Source organism: Pyricularia pennisetigena, chromosome 3, assembly GCF_004337985.1.
Source record: "Pyricularia pennisetigena strain Br36 chromosome 3, whole genome shotgun sequence".
NCBI lineage: Eukaryota > Fungi > Ascomycota > Sordariomycetes > Magnaporthales > Pyriculariaceae > Pyricularia > Pyricularia pennisetigena.
Genome location: NC_043742.1, coordinates 7,586,539 through 7,603,228, shown reverse-complemented (window position 1 = coordinate 7,603,228; position 16,690 = coordinate 7,586,539). Strand labels below are relative to the sequence as shown.

The following is a 16,690-nucleotide window of genomic DNA, read 5'->3' as shown; positions in this document are numbered from 1 at the left end:
GCGTGATAGCAAAGAAGCCGCAGGACCTTCAGATACGCTCAATACATGACGAGCCTCGTTTACAGTCACACAAGGCTGACGATCGATACAAAAATAACCGAGCGGCTCTCCGTTGTCGAGCGGTTGGGAGCAAAAATCCCGCTGACGTGAAGGGAGGCGTGGTAGTGGCCATCAGTAATCGTATGCAGCTTGGATGGATGGTCCAGATGGTTGCGACTGCGCTTATTCATGTCCTGATCCTCCCAATTATATTCGCCGCTTCAGCCAAGAGATGGGAAATTGTTGGTGTGACTGCATGCTCGTTGACGTCGATTAAACGACGCACGCATGTGCATATGCGGTGTGACTCTTGTCGCCCTCTAAACTGGCAGGGAAAGAGGGGTGCATGCAGTGCATGCACATTTATGTGTTGGTGTCCCTCTAGGATCCCAATCAAGACACGATTTTGAACAGGAGACACCTCTGTCGTCTTTCCAGCCGTGATTCATCTTTGCTCCCGGTTGATTCCCTCTAGAGAAAAAAGAAAAAAAAAACCCCCCAGGGCCTGGCTTTAGCATTGGAACTCGCATCCGATCTCAACAAAGATGGACCGCGAATCCGTCCTGCGTCACGTTTACGGTACAGTGGCCTATGGGGAAGCCAACCTGGACCGCTCGGCCGCTATCCTACCCGTACCAGCCCGCCGCAAGCCCATGCAAAACCCCACAACGACCAGCTGGGATCTGGAAATTGATGCCACCGACTTCACGCAGCTCAAACTCGGCTTCGCAGGAAGCAACCAAGACCACAAGTGGACCATCGCAGCCAGCGATCCGGACGAGAGCGGCCTTGTTCCGATCCACATCATCCGGAGAGGCGTGAACATGGAACGCTACATACTCCATCTGAGACCGGCAGCCGACGACAAGGGCGCCAGGGTCGAGTCCATAACTTGGGACGCCGCTTTGGGCACGGATGGCGACACGGCCGCTTTGGAGCAGCAGGCAAAAGAGGAGGCTGTACTCCTATGCAGAGTCCACGCGGGGTGTGCATTTGAGAACCTTGCCAGATATGAGGCTTCGATATTTTGGAATCCAAGGCCTGAGAAGAAACAAGACAAGGATGGAGAGAGCACATCGGGCTGAAGGGGCTGAGGGAAAGATGTGGCATCGCCTGGAAGAACGAAGCTCCCAAAAGTTTCTCGTTGCTTTATACGCGTTGATGGCTCTGACTTTGAGGGTTGTAGTGCAATGATTGGACTGAAAAATTACCGTCTCTCTACGAGAGGTGAGGACAACATGCCTCTCCAGACCTGGTATAACACTATAACTTATAAACACATTCACGCGCATCCCGACTGGCCTTTGATGGCTCCATGCAGTGTTCACATGTCAGTAATTCAGAGCATAACCTTTGTTTATTTCCTTTGAGCTGACGATACTGTATCTGACACCAACAGACGACTCTCAAGGTATGAAAGAAAGACCAAGTGAGCAAGTCGCTTTGAGCCATTGGCAATGATAACTCTTTTCTTTTCCAGCAACATTGCTCACACGTCTACAAGGATTCACAGCCAAGGTTAGCCTCACTCTCTGACCTGGTGACTACGAGGGTATTACTTACTGACGGTGGAGCCAACCGGGCCGAAGCGGATGTTGCTCCAGACGACGGTACTAGAAAACAGAAAAAAAGCATCAGTCACACGGCACTTGAGCTCCCCACATCCAACATCAAGCACGAGAGAGAGAGAGAGAGAGAGAGAGAGAGAGAGAGAGAGAGAGAGAGAGAGAGAGAGAGAGAGAGAGCAACTCACGCGCCAGGATGCTGCGCCTCGACCTCAGACGGCACGCCGCTGTCCTGCGGACAGTCGCCCCTGGCCGCGCCCGGCGTCCCCTCCTTCTCGGGCGGGTAGACCGAGTCGAGCCAGAGCATGTTGGAGTAGTGGTCGTCCCAGATGCTCATGACGAGCACCATGGGCAGCGACAGGGCCTGCTGCAGCTGCGACCAGCCCCCGACCTCCTCGAAGCGGTTGCGGTCCTCGAAGACGTTGAAGACGCTGCTGCAGTACTCTGCCGTGATGGCGCCCGTCGCGGGCAGGCCGTCCAGCGTCGGGTTGGGCATGTCGATCCGCTTGTTGTTTTGCACAAAGAACTGCGTCAGAGCGTCGCGCTCGAAGCGGGTCACGACGCTGGGCCGAGGGGGGTGTGTGTGTGTAGGTTCAGGTTAGCTGGTGCCGGAAGGGACATGTGGCTGTTGAGGGGGGCAGGGCGCTTACGTGAACTTTTTGGATGTGTCGACCGTCTTGCCCTTGCCGTAAAAGTCGGTGTTTCCTAGGCGGTATGGGTTGATGTCGCATCCGTTGGCCTGGGGATAGTTGTTGGTAAGTCTCGGACATGGAATGGTCATTGACTCATTGCAGCTTGGTGTTCTTTGTAAAAAGAAAAGAAAAAAAAACTCACATCGCACTTGCCAGCGAACCGGTCGTCAGAGTATGTGCCACCGCAGTTGCTGTCCTGGCAGACGTGGTACTTGTTGTCGGTGCAAGGGTGAGGAGTGAACGCAAAGGCATGGGCGTTGGACTCCCTGACAAGGAGCAGTTCAGCAAGGTAGTCTGGTCATTACAAGCTGTTTTCAAACATGACTTGAACTCACCAAACGTCAATCTCGGCGCAGCAGGCACCATACGGACCGACTCCGGCGTTGGCGTCGTTGGACGACGGCTTCCACCCTTCAATGTTGGCCTAGACAAGAGAAGAAAGAAACAAAAAAAAGGAGGGGGGACAATGATCAGCGCCACGGCAGAGAAATCACAAGATCAACTCGTCGAGTAAACGTACCTTGCCTCCAACAAACTTGAGATCACGAGCACACTGAGCATCGCAGTATCCGGTTCCGTACTTGGCACCGGCCTTGTTGCTGGAGTAGCTCTTCATGCCGCCGTCTTCCTCCATGGCCTGTACCGAAGCTATGTTAGTTTTTCTTTCTCTCGGGTCAAAAAAAAAAAAAAAAAAAAAAAAAAAAAACCCCTCACGACACGAGCGATAACAAAACCACTTACAACAAAGTACAGCGCCGAGTTGAGCCCACACTCGATGGTGGAGAGATCCACATCAAACGCAAACTCGTTCCCGAGCAGGTTGAACATCTGATACTTGGAGGCGCCGTTCATCAGGTAGAAGCGACTGCCAATGTTGGTGCCGTAGTCGTGCTTGGTGACGAACTTGAGCGAGAGCGCGTCGCCGCTGGTCGAGGCGCCGTACGTCTTGCCGTAGTCGGCGCCCTCGAGCGAGCACTTTGTGGCGCAGTCGGTCGCGGTCCGGCACGAGTCGGTCCACTTGTTGCCGTCGTAGCAGTTCTTGCTGTTGCTGTCGTGCAGCCAGCGCCAGTTGGCGTCGATGACCACCTCGCCGTTGACCGTCGTGCACGACGCCTTGCCCGTGCACTTTTTCCACGTCAGCTTGGGGTGCGTCTCGGCCGTCTGCGTGCCCACCTGCTGGCCCGCCGCACCGGCGATCAGCGCGCCCAGGAAGAGGCCTGCTTTGGTGACCTGCATGTCGACTGCGATGAGGGAAGATGAATCTGTGTGAAAGTTTGATGTTCAGGCGAATCAGACCGATGCTGGAGGAGTGACCTTTGGATGTCGAGGTGGAAGGAGAGAGGAACGAGTTTGTCCGAACTGGAGGGCGGCCCTATATGTATGTATCTGGGAAGAGATCTGAGAGAAACATTAACGACGCCACCGACAGAGCCATCCTGACCAAATAGCGCTTTGTCCCATATTACCATCATGACCCAAAAGGGCCAAGTTAATAAGGATCGCAAAGGTCCGTCATCAGGATAAACGGCCCCGATTTACAACCATCCCGACCTCAAGGCCGTTTTCTCACTTGATCATTGGCCAGCTTCAGCGTCAGCCACTTTGGAAAGAAGGGTAGCCGTCGAGTCTCGTCGGCTGCTGGATGTCAGCCCAGCCAGGTGTCCACTGCCGAAACGCGGGAGGATGACAAGGTGGCAAACGGCCAGAATGACCAATAAAAAGAAGGATGGACGCTGCCAGCCGATGAGAAAGATTGGTTTTTTTTTCCCAGTAAAAACTTCCCATGCAGCTATTCTCGGTCGAGGTGCAGCTGTAGACTGATACATTTGGCTCGTTTCTGCTCCCAACCAATCACGCCCTCTCGGTTACACCCCAGACTCAAGAGAACGCGGGGACGGCTGGGGAAAGGAAGGGACTGGACCGGTATATGGGCTCGGGCGATAATCATTGCCGGATCCAAGAACGCGGGGAGGCAAATCTCTCCGGGGAGCTGTTGTGGAATTGCTTGACGTTTGCTTGTCCGCTGTCAAAAAGGCTGGGCGGAAGCTTGTTTGCACTGGTACTGTAGGCATCAAGTAGCGTTTGTGCTTGGTAGCGAGGAGAAGCCCTCATGCGTGATTGTCTGGAGATCAATACGGTTTGGTGTCTTGTCTTTTCTTATTTTTTTTTCTTTGCATCACTCTGTAGATCTATAGGTTACATAATCAGTGCAAGGCTTCAGTCGCTCTTCAACTCACACCAGCCAATGGTGGCCATCTAAAACCTCCTCAGTCCCTTCCGCAGAGTCTCACTTCATTGTAGACATGCATTTATTTATGCGGCGTGTAGTGTTCTCAGTATTTGTCAATGACTCGACCTTGAGCTTTAGACGGTAGCAGTGGGTTCATCGCCCCTCCAGAGTTCAATCTTGCAGTGGACGATAATCACTATAACCGCCTGCTACTATATAAATTGCGAGGGCGCGCCCCTTTTTCAAATAGCCTATTCGGAGGTTCCGTTCCTCGGACCTTGTGACCAACTGGGATGTTATACAGCATGGTTATTGCGTGACGAATTCGAGTGGACTTGGTTCAGTCAACCGATGGAAATACCAAAGTGGTAGGCACTGTCATTGGGCGAGGTAGTGCATGTTGAGAGGTCTCTCTATATTATGTGCGGGGAGCAAAAATGTTCACTTGGCAGTTGCCTCTGCTATGTTGGCGGTGTTCGCATCCAAAAGTCTGGGACGAGTGCGGTTTAGCTGCAGCAACAACTTACGACACCGCAGGTCAAGGGTTGCCTAGCTTCGTCTAGCGTCTCTCAAAAACGTAAAGCACTTGATGAAAAATATTTTCTGGCTATATGCAGCTAGCTGTCATACATTTAGACTTGACCTAGGGTTGACGCTAGGATTTGCTGTTCCTGCTGCCGAATTGGGCTAGACTGGGAAAAGCTGCATTTTTCGGCAGCGCACATCGGAAAACATAGCCGTAACTTGGTAGTCCTGTATCATCGGCTCAGCTCCGACGAACCCCGTCCACCAGAATACTCATTGTCTATAATGACTAGAAATATACCATACGTTTCCTCCACCGGTCCAAACCACCATATCAGTAGCTCTGCCCACCGATAAATCTCCCGGGAATCATACAGATAAATATCGTACTGACAAAGGCACTGCTCCCTGCCAGGTACAAAACCCCATTCTGACTGACCGCAATCACCCTCGCTCCAGCCAGCGGCGCAATGATACCGAAGAGGCGGCCGAAAAACGACGCCGCGCCGCACGCCGTCCCCCTCACGGGAGCCGGGAAGAACTCTGGCGTCATGCCGTACAGGATAGCGTTGAACATGCTCTGGAAGCAGTAGACTAGCCCGCTGATGCCAATGTAGCTGTTTGCGTCGTTGACGGCCGTGAAAGCGAAGAGCATGGCGCCAAAGAGCGCTGAAGACACCACCATCGACAGCCTCCGCCACTTGTAGATGGTCGTGCCGGCCAGAACTCCGGGAATGCCAAAGAGCTTGATGTAGATGTAGGATAGGTATGTCCATCGGAGGCCGAGGCCGAGTTCGGTGCCGCGGTTTCGGAGGATTGTAGGTAGGAAGGCGCCAGAGATGGAGAATGCGAACTGGAGGAGACGGAGAAGAAGAAAAAAAAGTTAGCTTGTCAGGATGGAAGCTGAGGAAAAAATACCAAGGCGACAGAAAAGAACAAACGTACGTAGTCGAAGCAGTAGACAAGGAATACGCAAATCGTCAACCATGCCATGATAGGACTGCTAAAAAGCACCTTTAGTCGCGACATTTCAAACTTGAACTTTTGGAACAAGGAAAGGTTCTTCTGCCTCTCCCCCGAACCCAAAACGATGCGACCTTCCCGCCCGCCCACACCAGTAGAGGTCGGGCCATCATCATCATCATCCTCGCCGAGATTCGCAAAACTCTCCATCGAGAGGTTGCAGGGGACCTTGTTGAACTTTGCAATATACTGCAGCACCTCGACGGCGTCGGCGTCCCTCCCCCTAAAGAGCAGGAACTTGGGCGACTCCTTGAACTTGAAGAGGAAGAAGCGCCCGATGAAGGCCGCGATGGTGATGGATCCGATGGTAAACATGGTATACCGCCACCCCCAGTTGTCCTGCTTGCTGCAGCAGGGCTGTCCGCCGGGCACGTTGTTGCACGACTCGAGGTCCGGGGCGCACGAGTAGTTTGGGATGAAGCCGTAGGCGATGGCGGAGCAGACGATGACGCCGAGCGGCTGAAAGACGGAAAGGGTCGGGAGGAGCCAGCGCTTGCCGCGCGGCAGCAGCTCGAGGCATATTGTGGTGTCGATGGGGACGTTGCCGCCGACGCCGATGCCGACAAAGGCTGCTAGAACGAGCACGCCGTTGTAGGAATCTGGAGCGCCGAGGCAGATGCCAAAGATGCTGGCTATAAGAACGGTAAAGTTGAAGGCCCAGTACCGCCCGATTATGTCGGTCACGACGCCCCAGAAGAGGGCGCCGGCGGTCAGGCCTGCGTTGAATGCCGTGCTCAGGTTGCCCGAATCCACGGCGCTGAAGCCAAACTCTTGCTTTATCGAGGGAAGGATGAGGCCAAAGGCTTGGGCCCACCTGTGGCTGATTAGCGGGGCGCAGGTACTGGGTGGTACCCTTTGGTAAAGGAGCTCGAGTTGACGTACAACAGGTCTAGAAAGTACCCGAACCCACAGAGCACAAAGACCATTTGCTGGTATCGTCCCATACCTTGGGCTGCCAGCTCCCGATTGACCAGTAGAGCCTTTTTCTCGTAGAGGGTCAGGCCCTCCATCTCTGGGTCAAGTCCGTCTGGAGTGCCATGACGGCTGACCGCCGGGGACTGGTCGGTGGAAGAGCTGCTCCTGGATTCTCCGACATTTGCACCCTTGTGGCTTTCCATGGTTCAAAGAAGAGCAAAATTTTTGAACGATGGAATGATTGAGCGCAACAAAATCAGCAGATGGGAGCAAGGAAGACCGTCTTTGTAGCACGCCAACGCGGGGATCTATGATTGCCGAGACTCTAGGCTAGACCTAGTGCTAGCTGTAGTAGTAATCAGCGGCCCCCCGATCCCCAGGAACAGTGGGGGGAAAGAGTTTAAACATTTTCTCTAGCGGCTCTACTATGATCGTTTTGTGTCAAGTTCATCTGAGAGTTCTTGCCACGTGGGTAGGGTAAGATCTGACCAATCGGTTGCTCTGCGCTACTCAACTACGTCAATGACTTTGGGAAAGCAAAGATAAGCTACCACACACACACCCTGAAGTCGCAGCAGCACAACAGGGGGCATAGAAGGGGTTGTACAATTATTTCCCCAGAACTAGCATTCGATAACGATAGGAAACTTCCATTTTTGGTTGTGCGTTTTGGTGCAGCAGAAGGAAATCCCAATACAATGTACCGAGGTGTCAGGTCTAGCGCTTACTCACGGAGTGACAAGGCTTTTTTTCTTTCTTTCTTTTTTTTCCTTTTTTTTTTTCTTTTTCAGATTATTTATCGTAGACATGATGGTTATTTCCATTCATCACATGTCCTACCCTTTACAACGCGGCTAGAAGCTAGGGCCAAGCTAGAGACGGAGACTAAGGTCCGGACAATGGAGGAGCGGCGGCCTTGACTGCATGGCGCTACACCAGATCGAGAAGCCGCTAACCAGCAGGATAAATCTGTATCAGAGATAGCCGTGTAGTGCCGGATGCTGCACCTCTGCTTGGCGACAACGACCTACACCCTAACCCTAGACATAGCCACCTGATGATGAGGCCAAGCAGACTGTCGCCAGCTACGTCATTGTCATTGGTAATAGGTACACCCACCCCCAGATTCTAGATTTCACCGACAACCAATCGTCTCGAGAAAGAAGCACGACAACAAAACCCCAAGAAACAAGAAACCGGGTTTTTTTGGGTTGTTTGCGTTGGCCAAGCTTCCAAGATGCGATTTGATTTTCCTGGGGTTTTAATCTGGGGTTGCGGCCCGCTCGGTGGATGCAACATGTCAACTCAACTTTGATTGCATTCGCACCAGATGTGTGCTTGTGGATACGATCTGTGTTCATGTCATGGTTCACGACATATATAAACTATAAAAGAAAAAGAAAAAAAAATAATACTGTTAATATTTTTATACGACAATACCAAACCCAACAGCCAAAAATGCTGCCCGCAATCCCCCTCCTCCTCCTCCTCGCATCCACCACCTCAGCCCTCCCGCAAGAAACCAGGACCATAACAGCCGGGTCCCCCGACCCATCAGACGAACCATCCTACACGCGCACAGACGACTTCAAAGACGCCATGCTGACGACCCACAACCGCTTCCGATCCGAGCATTCCGCCCCAGACCTGAAATGGAACGACACGCTCGCCGACTCGTCCACCTCGCACCTCGACGACGTCGCCACCTCCTCCGGGTGCGAGTTTGAGCACTCGGACGCGCCCTACGGCGAGAACCTGGCCCTCGGGTATCCCAACGCGTCGGCCGGGGTGGTCGCGTGGGGCGACGAGAGGCGCGACTATGACTTTGGCAGGGGCGAGTTCGATGAGAGCACCGGCCACTTTACGCAGATGGTGTGGAGGGATACGAGCGACGTGGGCTGCGGGAGGAAGGTGTGCGGTGGGGATGGGGATGGGGATGGAGGTGGGAGGTGGTTTCTTGTTTGCCAGTACTGGCCTAGGGGGAACGTCGTGGGCTCGTTCACCGAGATGGTGCAGAGGCCGAGGGACGGGGTTGATATTGGCAATGCAGCCGGGGCTGTTGGGCCTAGGGGATGGTGGCTAGGGCTGGTGGTGATTTTCGGGGTCTATTTGTCTTGAATAGTCGTGCAGTGTTACAATTCAATAATTTCTAATTCATAATGGTTGTTCACGGGAAGTTGAGTTGAAACTGCCAGTCATCTGCTGTATACCCGTCAAACTTGTTACTGCTTTGTATTGAGCGCCACTAAAAACAAAACTTTCATAATGGTACCGCATCCTCATGATTTGACCCCAACAATAAAATTAGGACTGATGGCTAAAGATGACGATTGCAATCATGTCAGCAATCAATCACCGCCATTACTCTCCACGTGTTTCCAACAAGACTCTGCTTGCGCCAATAATACAAGTCGATGATCTGGGCCCTAACACTCTCAAAGTCGTGAGCCTTGACCATTCCTAGAGGGCATTTTTACTCTCAATGACCTTGACCGCAACCAGCTTGACCAACAAACTCGCTCGCTTGGGCCACTGCTGGATAGTTGTATGGTGCTGTGTATATGGTAGGTTTTATAGTGTAATAAGTTGCAACTTTTGGATCGCCATTATCTGTATTCGGTTGTTCGTCTTTCTACTTTGAGTTGTTTCCAACTGCAGGAAACCTGGGTTGTCGGTGGGGTATGCATATTGGACAGTAGACAACTGTGCAACCTTGGCGTGCATATAATCCAAGATGATCTTCCAGAGCGAATAATTGCATCCTGGACTCCGTGAAGGACTGGCTATAACGTTTAAAACACCAAGCCAGAAGGATTTTAGTTGGGAAAAAAACGTCCTTCCGCAGACTTTCAGGTCCGCTAACGAGGGTTGGGTCACGGTTCATCAATCACTGACTCTTTAAACATGACCCGGCTCCTCACACAAAGACCTGCTATTCTTTACAGACGCATGCCCCTTCTTGGCCTTGCAAAGCGCCAAGTTTGGTCGTTGCTGGCGGCTTCTCCTGCAACAGCACTTTTGGTCCAGAAACAAACGCAATAACTCACTCTTTGTTCCACGACAACCCTTTGTGTCTTTTCAGGACTCAATACGCAGAATAGCCGAGCAAGCTGGCGGACAAAACAGAGTCAGAACACATTCATCCGCCGTCCATCCTAGGCACGCTTGTGAGCATGTTCAAAGTTGTGACCAGGCCTACTGTTGGCGATCGGGCAGGTACCTTTTTCTTCTTCTTTCACACAGACTTCTTTCAGTCAGGGCTGTAGGATTGCGACTTTGAGAAAGCAATAATCGATTATGGCCGGTAAAAAGATCAAAAAAAGACGACGTTTTAAGCAACTCCTATTAAGAAAGTGAAGAAGGAAAAAAAAAAAAAGAAAAAAAAAAAAAAAAGTAGACTACAAAATCAACTTAGTCCCAGAAAAAAGTATTCCAAGCTGCTCTGGTTTGTCGCCGGAAAGCAGCGTAAACCCTGTTCAAGTCTCTGCTCGGTTACTCCCGGTAAAAGTTGTTCGATATTGATTGTACCGCGTGTTATTGTTGCATTGACTTGCGTACGTCAGTTCCGAGCCCGGAACCGATTGTCTTCGCGGAATGTTACGCCTTGAAACGTACAGGTTAAAATTAGTATTGATGATCCTACCAGCATGCCCTTTTCGGCATAATATGGCAAGTGACGAAACCTTGAGCAGACCGGGGTGACCTGGCGACACGGTCGCCTTACAGAGAGATGAGATACGTAGCTGGGCATTTTTTGGCGCTATTAGAGGCTCCATTGGAGAGATTAACTAGCTAATTCTGCTGCCGACAGACGCTCGGAACTGAGACTGTGTCCGAAAGCGATCAAGCGACTCAAACGGTAGAGGACTCGCGGGATGCTGCCTCTTACAACCTGTGCGGGGGGACGCACTGAAATGAACAAGTTTAACCCGAATAGTCATCATTATAATTGCTTTAGAAACTAGAAAAAAAATAAAATAAAATAACCCCTTCCACGCTAAATAGGTCGGTGTTCCTCTTGTATCACGACCTCACGCTGCACCATTATGCCGGCCGGCGGAGGCCCCCTCGGCGGCGCATGGACCCCATCCCACCGCCTGCCCGCCGTCACCGAGGTAGGCGACAGCGCGTTGTTGCCCGCGTAGACCCTATCCGGGTACATGGGCTCCGGCGTTCTTTGCGCTCCTGCTCCGCCCATGCCCTGCATCTCCATCACGTCCCCCTTGGCGATGCCGGGTCCACGCCCCTCCTCCGCCAACCCTTCCTCGTTGCTGTTGATGGTGGACAGCGGCTTGCCGAGGTCGCTGAACCCGCCGGGCGTCAGCTGCTCCTCGTCGTCGGCGGGCTGCGCGGCCCGGCTGCTCGCCATGGTGTTGCTGTGGCTCTTGCCGCGGCGCTGCTGCGACGAGTTGGCCAGCGACGACGTGTGCAGCCCGCTCGTCGTGCCCTTGGGCTGCCACGTCTGCCGCCGCCCCGAGACGAAGTAGGACCCGCTGCGCGTGAACCGGCTGCCGAACATGGTCGGGAGGTACTTTCCGGCCAGCGGCCGGAGCGTGGGCAGCACCGCGCAGACTATGCCGCTGCAGATCTCGGCGAGCGACCAGTATTCGGCCTCGGGGTTCTCGAACGTCACGTCGACCGGCGTCCCGAGGAAGCGGATTCGGCTTGCGCTGATCGAGGTCGTGCTGGAGGAGGAGGAGGGATGCGTGTCAGTCTGGGGTGAGGACGAGGCTTGGCAGATGAGGGGGTTGACGAGCATGGAAGATGGGTGGGTGGGTCAGGGGAGCTTACAAGAAACCCAGGCAAAAGATTCCAATTAGGACCAGCTTTTGTGTGCCTGGAAGGTTCAGGTTCCTGATCATGGGCAGGGGCAGCACGATGATCAGGAGGTCGGCGATGATGTTACCAATGGCGTTTGCGTACCCTAAACAGACAGCTGTTAGAACCTCGCGGTCTTGCGTTTCCTGGCAGCACGATACGTACAGCTCGTCAACTTGGGAAGGCATTTCATGTCGGGTGTCGAGTCCCAGAATCCGGAGACGGGCACGCAGATAAAAATGCCCATGAAGATCTGTGAGCTGATTTCCAAGTCTGGTCAGCAAAGGCCTTGGGGATCCAGGTCCGTCCTGCACACCAGGTACACTGTTCTTACATGCTCCAGGCTCCCACGATGCCGGTGACGATCAGCACCCACTGCCGCATCTTTTTTAGCGTCATGATGCGATAGTATTGCGCTAGAAATGTCATCTTGACGACGGTGACGGCAATGTTGTAGACTTGGATCGAGACCCAAAAGGTCTGGCGCATACTTGTCAGTAAAAGCTTGGCTTGCGTGGAGGGGATAACAAAAGGAGAGAAAAAAAAGATTGCGCGTCCATTGACCAGATCAGAACGTACCTGCAAATATATCTTGTACCCATCTGGCTTGGGTAGCGTCCCAATGTGATGCCCGAGGCCTCGACTTTCCACTATCTTCAACAAAGACCAGTCAGCAATTTTTGTCCAGGAGGCCCCCCCCCCCTCTTCGCCACAGGGCGCACGTCCCTCCGTCCCCCTTTCTCCGGTCACCGATGCGCCACGTACGTATAAGTTCGCAGCCGACCAAAGCCGCAAAGAAAACCAGAGACAACAGAACCAGCCAGTCGTCCGGGCCCACGAGGTTGAGGATGTAGTATCGCGTGTAGAACCGCAGCGCGACCAGGATGGTGGCAAAAGTCAGCAGCACAAAGCTGACGGTGTAGATTGTGCTCTTCTTGTTGTCGGTGCCGAAGAGCTCGGGTTGAGTGACCGGGTCGAAATCCATTGTCGCTCTTGTCCCTGGCCTCTCTATATTTCTCTTTTTTTCGTCTTTTCTGACCTCTTCCCCAGGATCCCAGCCCGGCGAACAGAAGACGATCGGAAAAAAAAAAAAGAGAGTGAGAGAAGAAAATAAAGTCTTTTTTTAATGAGACGAACTTCCCGAAAAACGCCTGGTGGAAGCGCGTGTGTCTTTGTCCGTGCTCCAAAATTGATGCCGCGGCTCTACTTTTAGTCAAGAGGGGATCAATCGATGTCGTTTTTTGCGAGTAATGAACCTTGTACCTAGGACCCCGGGATGGGCTGGTGCCGTCTCTTTTTCCTTGGAATGAATACCATCCTGATCCCTGACGGACACAGAAAAGGCGTACCATTGTGAAACTTGTCAAACAGGTCTGCCAGGCGAAAGCTATGCGGTTACTTGTGAACCCTACCATACAGACATCAAGTCTGGTTATGCGGTAGATTTTCTTTATCGGGGTCTTTCCCTGGATGACTACTATTGACGCGCCCTTGGGCTCGACTAAATACTGCGAAAACAGGCTGGATCCCTTCATTTTTTTTACTCGCCCTTCTTCATGCGCTCAAGAGTCAGAGAATTAAGCTTAAGCAAAGGGCATGTATAATGTATGTAGAGGTTGATAAAAATACAAGGATGCCTCTTCATCGATTGCAGTCGAGTAATGAGTCTGCGCAGGGTGTGGATGCTCGGGGCGTGATATCGAAATCTCGACCACGGAATTGATGGAAATCGATCAAGAGGTCCGATCACCTCTGAAGCTCCGGGCTGATTTGGTCGCCCGCTGGGGATATCGGTACCGATGTGGATTTCTTGGCATAAGGGTTCGTGCTGGAAGCGATCGCTATCTGGAATAACTGGGCATAAAATTCCTATGAGATGTAGTCTAGCTTGCCGCAGCATTTGTGTGGTAGACACAACCCGAGTTTGCACATCTTGATGATACATTTCCTGTTTTTAAACTACTGTAATACGGTGAAACAATCGGTATGATCTTCGCAACCATCCACGCGTACATACTACTATGTAATGTAAGTACTGTTTTAATGCAACAGCAAAATCCAAATCCCTTTCGTGTCCAACTGCTACTTCAAAAGCCCCGTTTCCTTTCACAGCCATTCAAACAAAAAGGCCAGGTTAGCCAACACTTTATTCTTTTGCTGCTACCAAGAGGGTGTTCGATCTGCGCGAGTCATGACCATGTTCCAGCTCCTGCATGCGATATGCCGCGGTGAGAAATACTACCGTATATAATCAGACCTTTTGCATTTCGAACCCCGGTCAGCGTTGCAAGCTACCAATCCAGGCTGCAGCACCTTCCTGTTTGTAGCAGCGACGAAACCTGAACGCAAACAGTAGACACCAGAAAGATAGGTTTTTGCTGCATGTGATTACCTCTACCACCCCCCATTGCACCACAATAGGCTCGGTCGGTTCTTTCGTCTTGGCAGAAAAGCAAAAAGGATTAAGAAAAAAAAAAAGAAAAAAAAACTCTGCCCAACGCTCAGATGAAAATAAAGACCCTGACATGTTATCGCTACCCACAAGGGCCTGCACGCAATCAAGAGTAAATCGTCCCAGCCCTGGCGNNGGGGGGGGAGCGGGCCAACTTCCGGCTGGGGTTCCTTGATCCTCGTGGACAAGCGGTTGGGCCGCTCGGACATGACGGAAACAGGGTGAGCTTCCGGGGGTAGGGGGAAGAGAGAAAAAAGAAAAAAAAAAAAAAAAAACGTCAACATTTCGCCGGGGGAGTGGAGTCTCGGTTACCATGGAAAGAGATGAAGGGTAGTTGGTGCTTTTTTGCTCCGCTGGTTTAATTTAGAGTAGCAGTGCATTCCACAAACCGGCAACCGTTCGTGGGTGTAATGGGGCTCGCAAAACTCGCCTCGGAAATCCACAGCTCGCAATGGGGCGTGAACTCCTATGGTTATTAATGGGTGGGCTGAGTTCCGGGGGCAGAAAATAGAGTTTTTCAAAAAGCGGTTCGACAGGGGATGACGACCACTTTTGTCATTAAGTGACAGCATGGGGTACTACTACGTACTACTCTTCGAGGGTCCTCGACTGTAGGAAACGCTCCCTGGAGCATAAACAAAAAAAGACACAAGAAAGATCGGCGGTCAGATCTGAAACTATAAGAGTCAATCAGTCCTGGCCATGGGGGATAAGCTTTGGCGTAGGGAAGCAGTTTCGACATCAAAAAGACAACTTGGTTTTGCACCGATGCATGGGCTGAGGAGGAGAAGGGTCTCTAGTGGCGCAACCACAAGAAACATGGTACAAAGGAAACATGGGACCGTGTATCACGATCCATCCTTATGCAGAATTTCCCCCCTTGGCATCCGGGGGAAAAGTGCCGTCCTACGCGGCAAGCAAGCAGCGCGCCAGCCCATGCTGCGGCAAGATCCGTGGGACTTTTGTTTTTTTTTTTTTTTCACAATGGGAGGGATCGGTTCTGCAATCAATATCAATATAACAACCACAAAGCAATATATAGTGGCGGGAAAACCTCGGCAACCGGGCCCTCTGCGTTTGTACCACGGGTGGCGGTTGTGTGTTTTCCTGGTTGAAGCACCTTACCTGCCCTATTTGACGCCTTTTGGGCAGAATATTGGTTTGAATCAGGTAGTCAATGCTTTATGCGACTTGTTTGTTGTTGCAGCAGACGTGATAAGAGCAACACTCCCCTTATTAGCCCACCTTGCTTTTTTACCACTGATTCGTCCTGAACAACACGTCAAAGGTCTAAACGGGTAAAAGCCAAGAATCAAATCGATCTTGACCTGAACCTCGTGGCATTCCTCAAAAGGCTATTTGGGGTCTGTAGTTCCCCAGAGGACCGACTGAGCAGTCAGGTCATGGTCCCACTCACTGCATGGAACAGGGCCGCAAATCAGATTAACGTAGCACCGGGCCTGCAGCACAAACCTACCCACCCGCCCATCCGTTTCCGGGTCACCTTCTACATCGGGCTGTCGTCTATTAGGGTGACGGCGAACTCGTCCTGTCTGGGAAAGCCATTCATAAGCTTCGTGTTCGGCAGTCGTCAACGCCAAGTTCATGGGCCCAGGCCTACGATGGCCGATTTGTAAGGCAGTCCAGGCCCCGAAGCTTAACCGGGGTGCAGATTTTTGTGGCGTGCTCAACTGTCACTTTTTTTTTTTTTTCTTTTTCTTTTTTGGCAAATCGGCTTTTTATAGCTTTCAAAGTTGTATTTTGATCTGATGCTACCGCATGGCATTCCGCAATCTCAAAAGGCAAATGACGACTTTTCAGGAGCTGATTCTCCCAAGACTCAAAGGAGCAAATCGTTTAAACACACGTGCAATTCGGCCAGCGTGGCTGTGCACAGCATGCCATCAGCTGCCCAGAGCATGCCAGCCCCGACAAAAACAGAACACAAGCACCATTAGCCCGGTGGTGTCCGGAATGGGGACTTTGACCCCAAAATCAGCTCGGGTGCTCGAGCCTCCATGTCGATTCACGTAGTGCCATCTCGGAGGCCCCTGCATCGCCAGCATGTAAAACGCCTCGAGGATATATAGAGGGAAATGCTGGATGAATAAGATGCTGCTATCAGTCTGCACAAGTCCGCGCGGGATGAGGGAGGGAAATGGGAAGCGGCCGTCCGCATCTACCCTCCGAACTGGGAGCTGATGCCGGCGTAGCCATATTCTTTGGGAACTTTGGACCCAAGGTTGACAGCCCATCGCTGTCTCTGTACAGCTTGTTGGTGATCTGCATTGCGGCAGCACAAGCTAGACAATGGGGTGCAGACCTTTCAAAGGCAAGCAGTCCGGCAGCGTCCCGCGTGAGAGCAGCGTACAGGAGCCGTGCTTCAGACCCTCTGAGAAAGGGAATGTTGTCCAAGACATATTTGCCACAC

The 16,690-nt window shown here is 52.2% G+C and overlaps 5 protein-coding genes across 5 annotated transcripts; 2 read left to right on the top strand and 3 right to left on the bottom strand.

Annotated features, from left to right (window-relative positions):
• Positions 1-584: 584 nt before the first annotated feature.
• PpBr36_03813 (uncharacterized protein) lies at positions 585-1,124 on the top strand (the record flags this gene model as incomplete). The annotated part of the gene is made up of 1 exon (XM_029890982.1): positions 585-1,124. One exon carries the CDS (start codon positions 585-587, stop codon positions 1,122-1,124), a length of 540 nt encoding a protein of 179 aa, XP_029753950.1.
• A 470-nt stretch (positions 1,125-1,594) lies between these two features.
• PpBr36_03812 (uncharacterized protein) lies at positions 1,595-3,556 on the bottom strand (the record flags this gene model as incomplete). Its single annotated transcript, XM_029890981.1, has 7 exons — positions 1,595-1,652; positions 1,793-2,167; positions 2,255-2,343; positions 2,439-2,562; positions 2,632-2,720; positions 2,817-2,933; positions 3,038-3,556. Coding segments are annotated over 7 exons (1,371 nt in total), but the record flags the coding sequence as incomplete, so codon positions are not given.
• A 1,829-nt stretch (positions 3,557-5,385) lies between these two features.
• Positions 5,386-7,192, bottom strand: PpBr36_03811 (uncharacterized protein; the record flags this gene model as incomplete). Its single annotated transcript, XM_029890980.1, has 3 exons — positions 5,386-5,904; positions 5,997-6,888; positions 6,957-7,192. 3 exons carry the CDS (start codon positions 7,190-7,192, stop codon positions 5,386-5,388), a joined length of 1,647 nt encoding a protein of 548 aa, XP_029753948.1.
• A 1,255-nt stretch (positions 7,193-8,447) lies between these two features.
• PpBr36_03810 (uncharacterized protein) lies at positions 8,448-9,107 on the top strand (the record flags this gene model as incomplete). Its single annotated transcript, XM_029890979.1, has 1 exon — positions 8,448-9,107. One exon carries the CDS (start codon positions 8,448-8,450, stop codon positions 9,105-9,107), a length of 660 nt encoding a protein of 219 aa, XP_029753947.1.
• Positions 9,108-10,986: 1,879 nt separating this feature from the next.
• On the bottom strand, positions 10,987-12,813 carry PpBr36_03809 (uncharacterized protein; the record flags this gene model as incomplete). The annotated part of the gene is made up of 6 exons (XM_029890978.1): positions 10,987-11,674; positions 11,781-11,913; positions 11,973-12,067; positions 12,142-12,287; positions 12,387-12,457; positions 12,573-12,813. Coding segments are annotated over 6 exons (1,374 nt in total), but the record flags the coding sequence as incomplete, so codon positions are not given.
• Between the last annotated feature and the right edge of the window lie 3,877 nt (positions 12,814-16,690).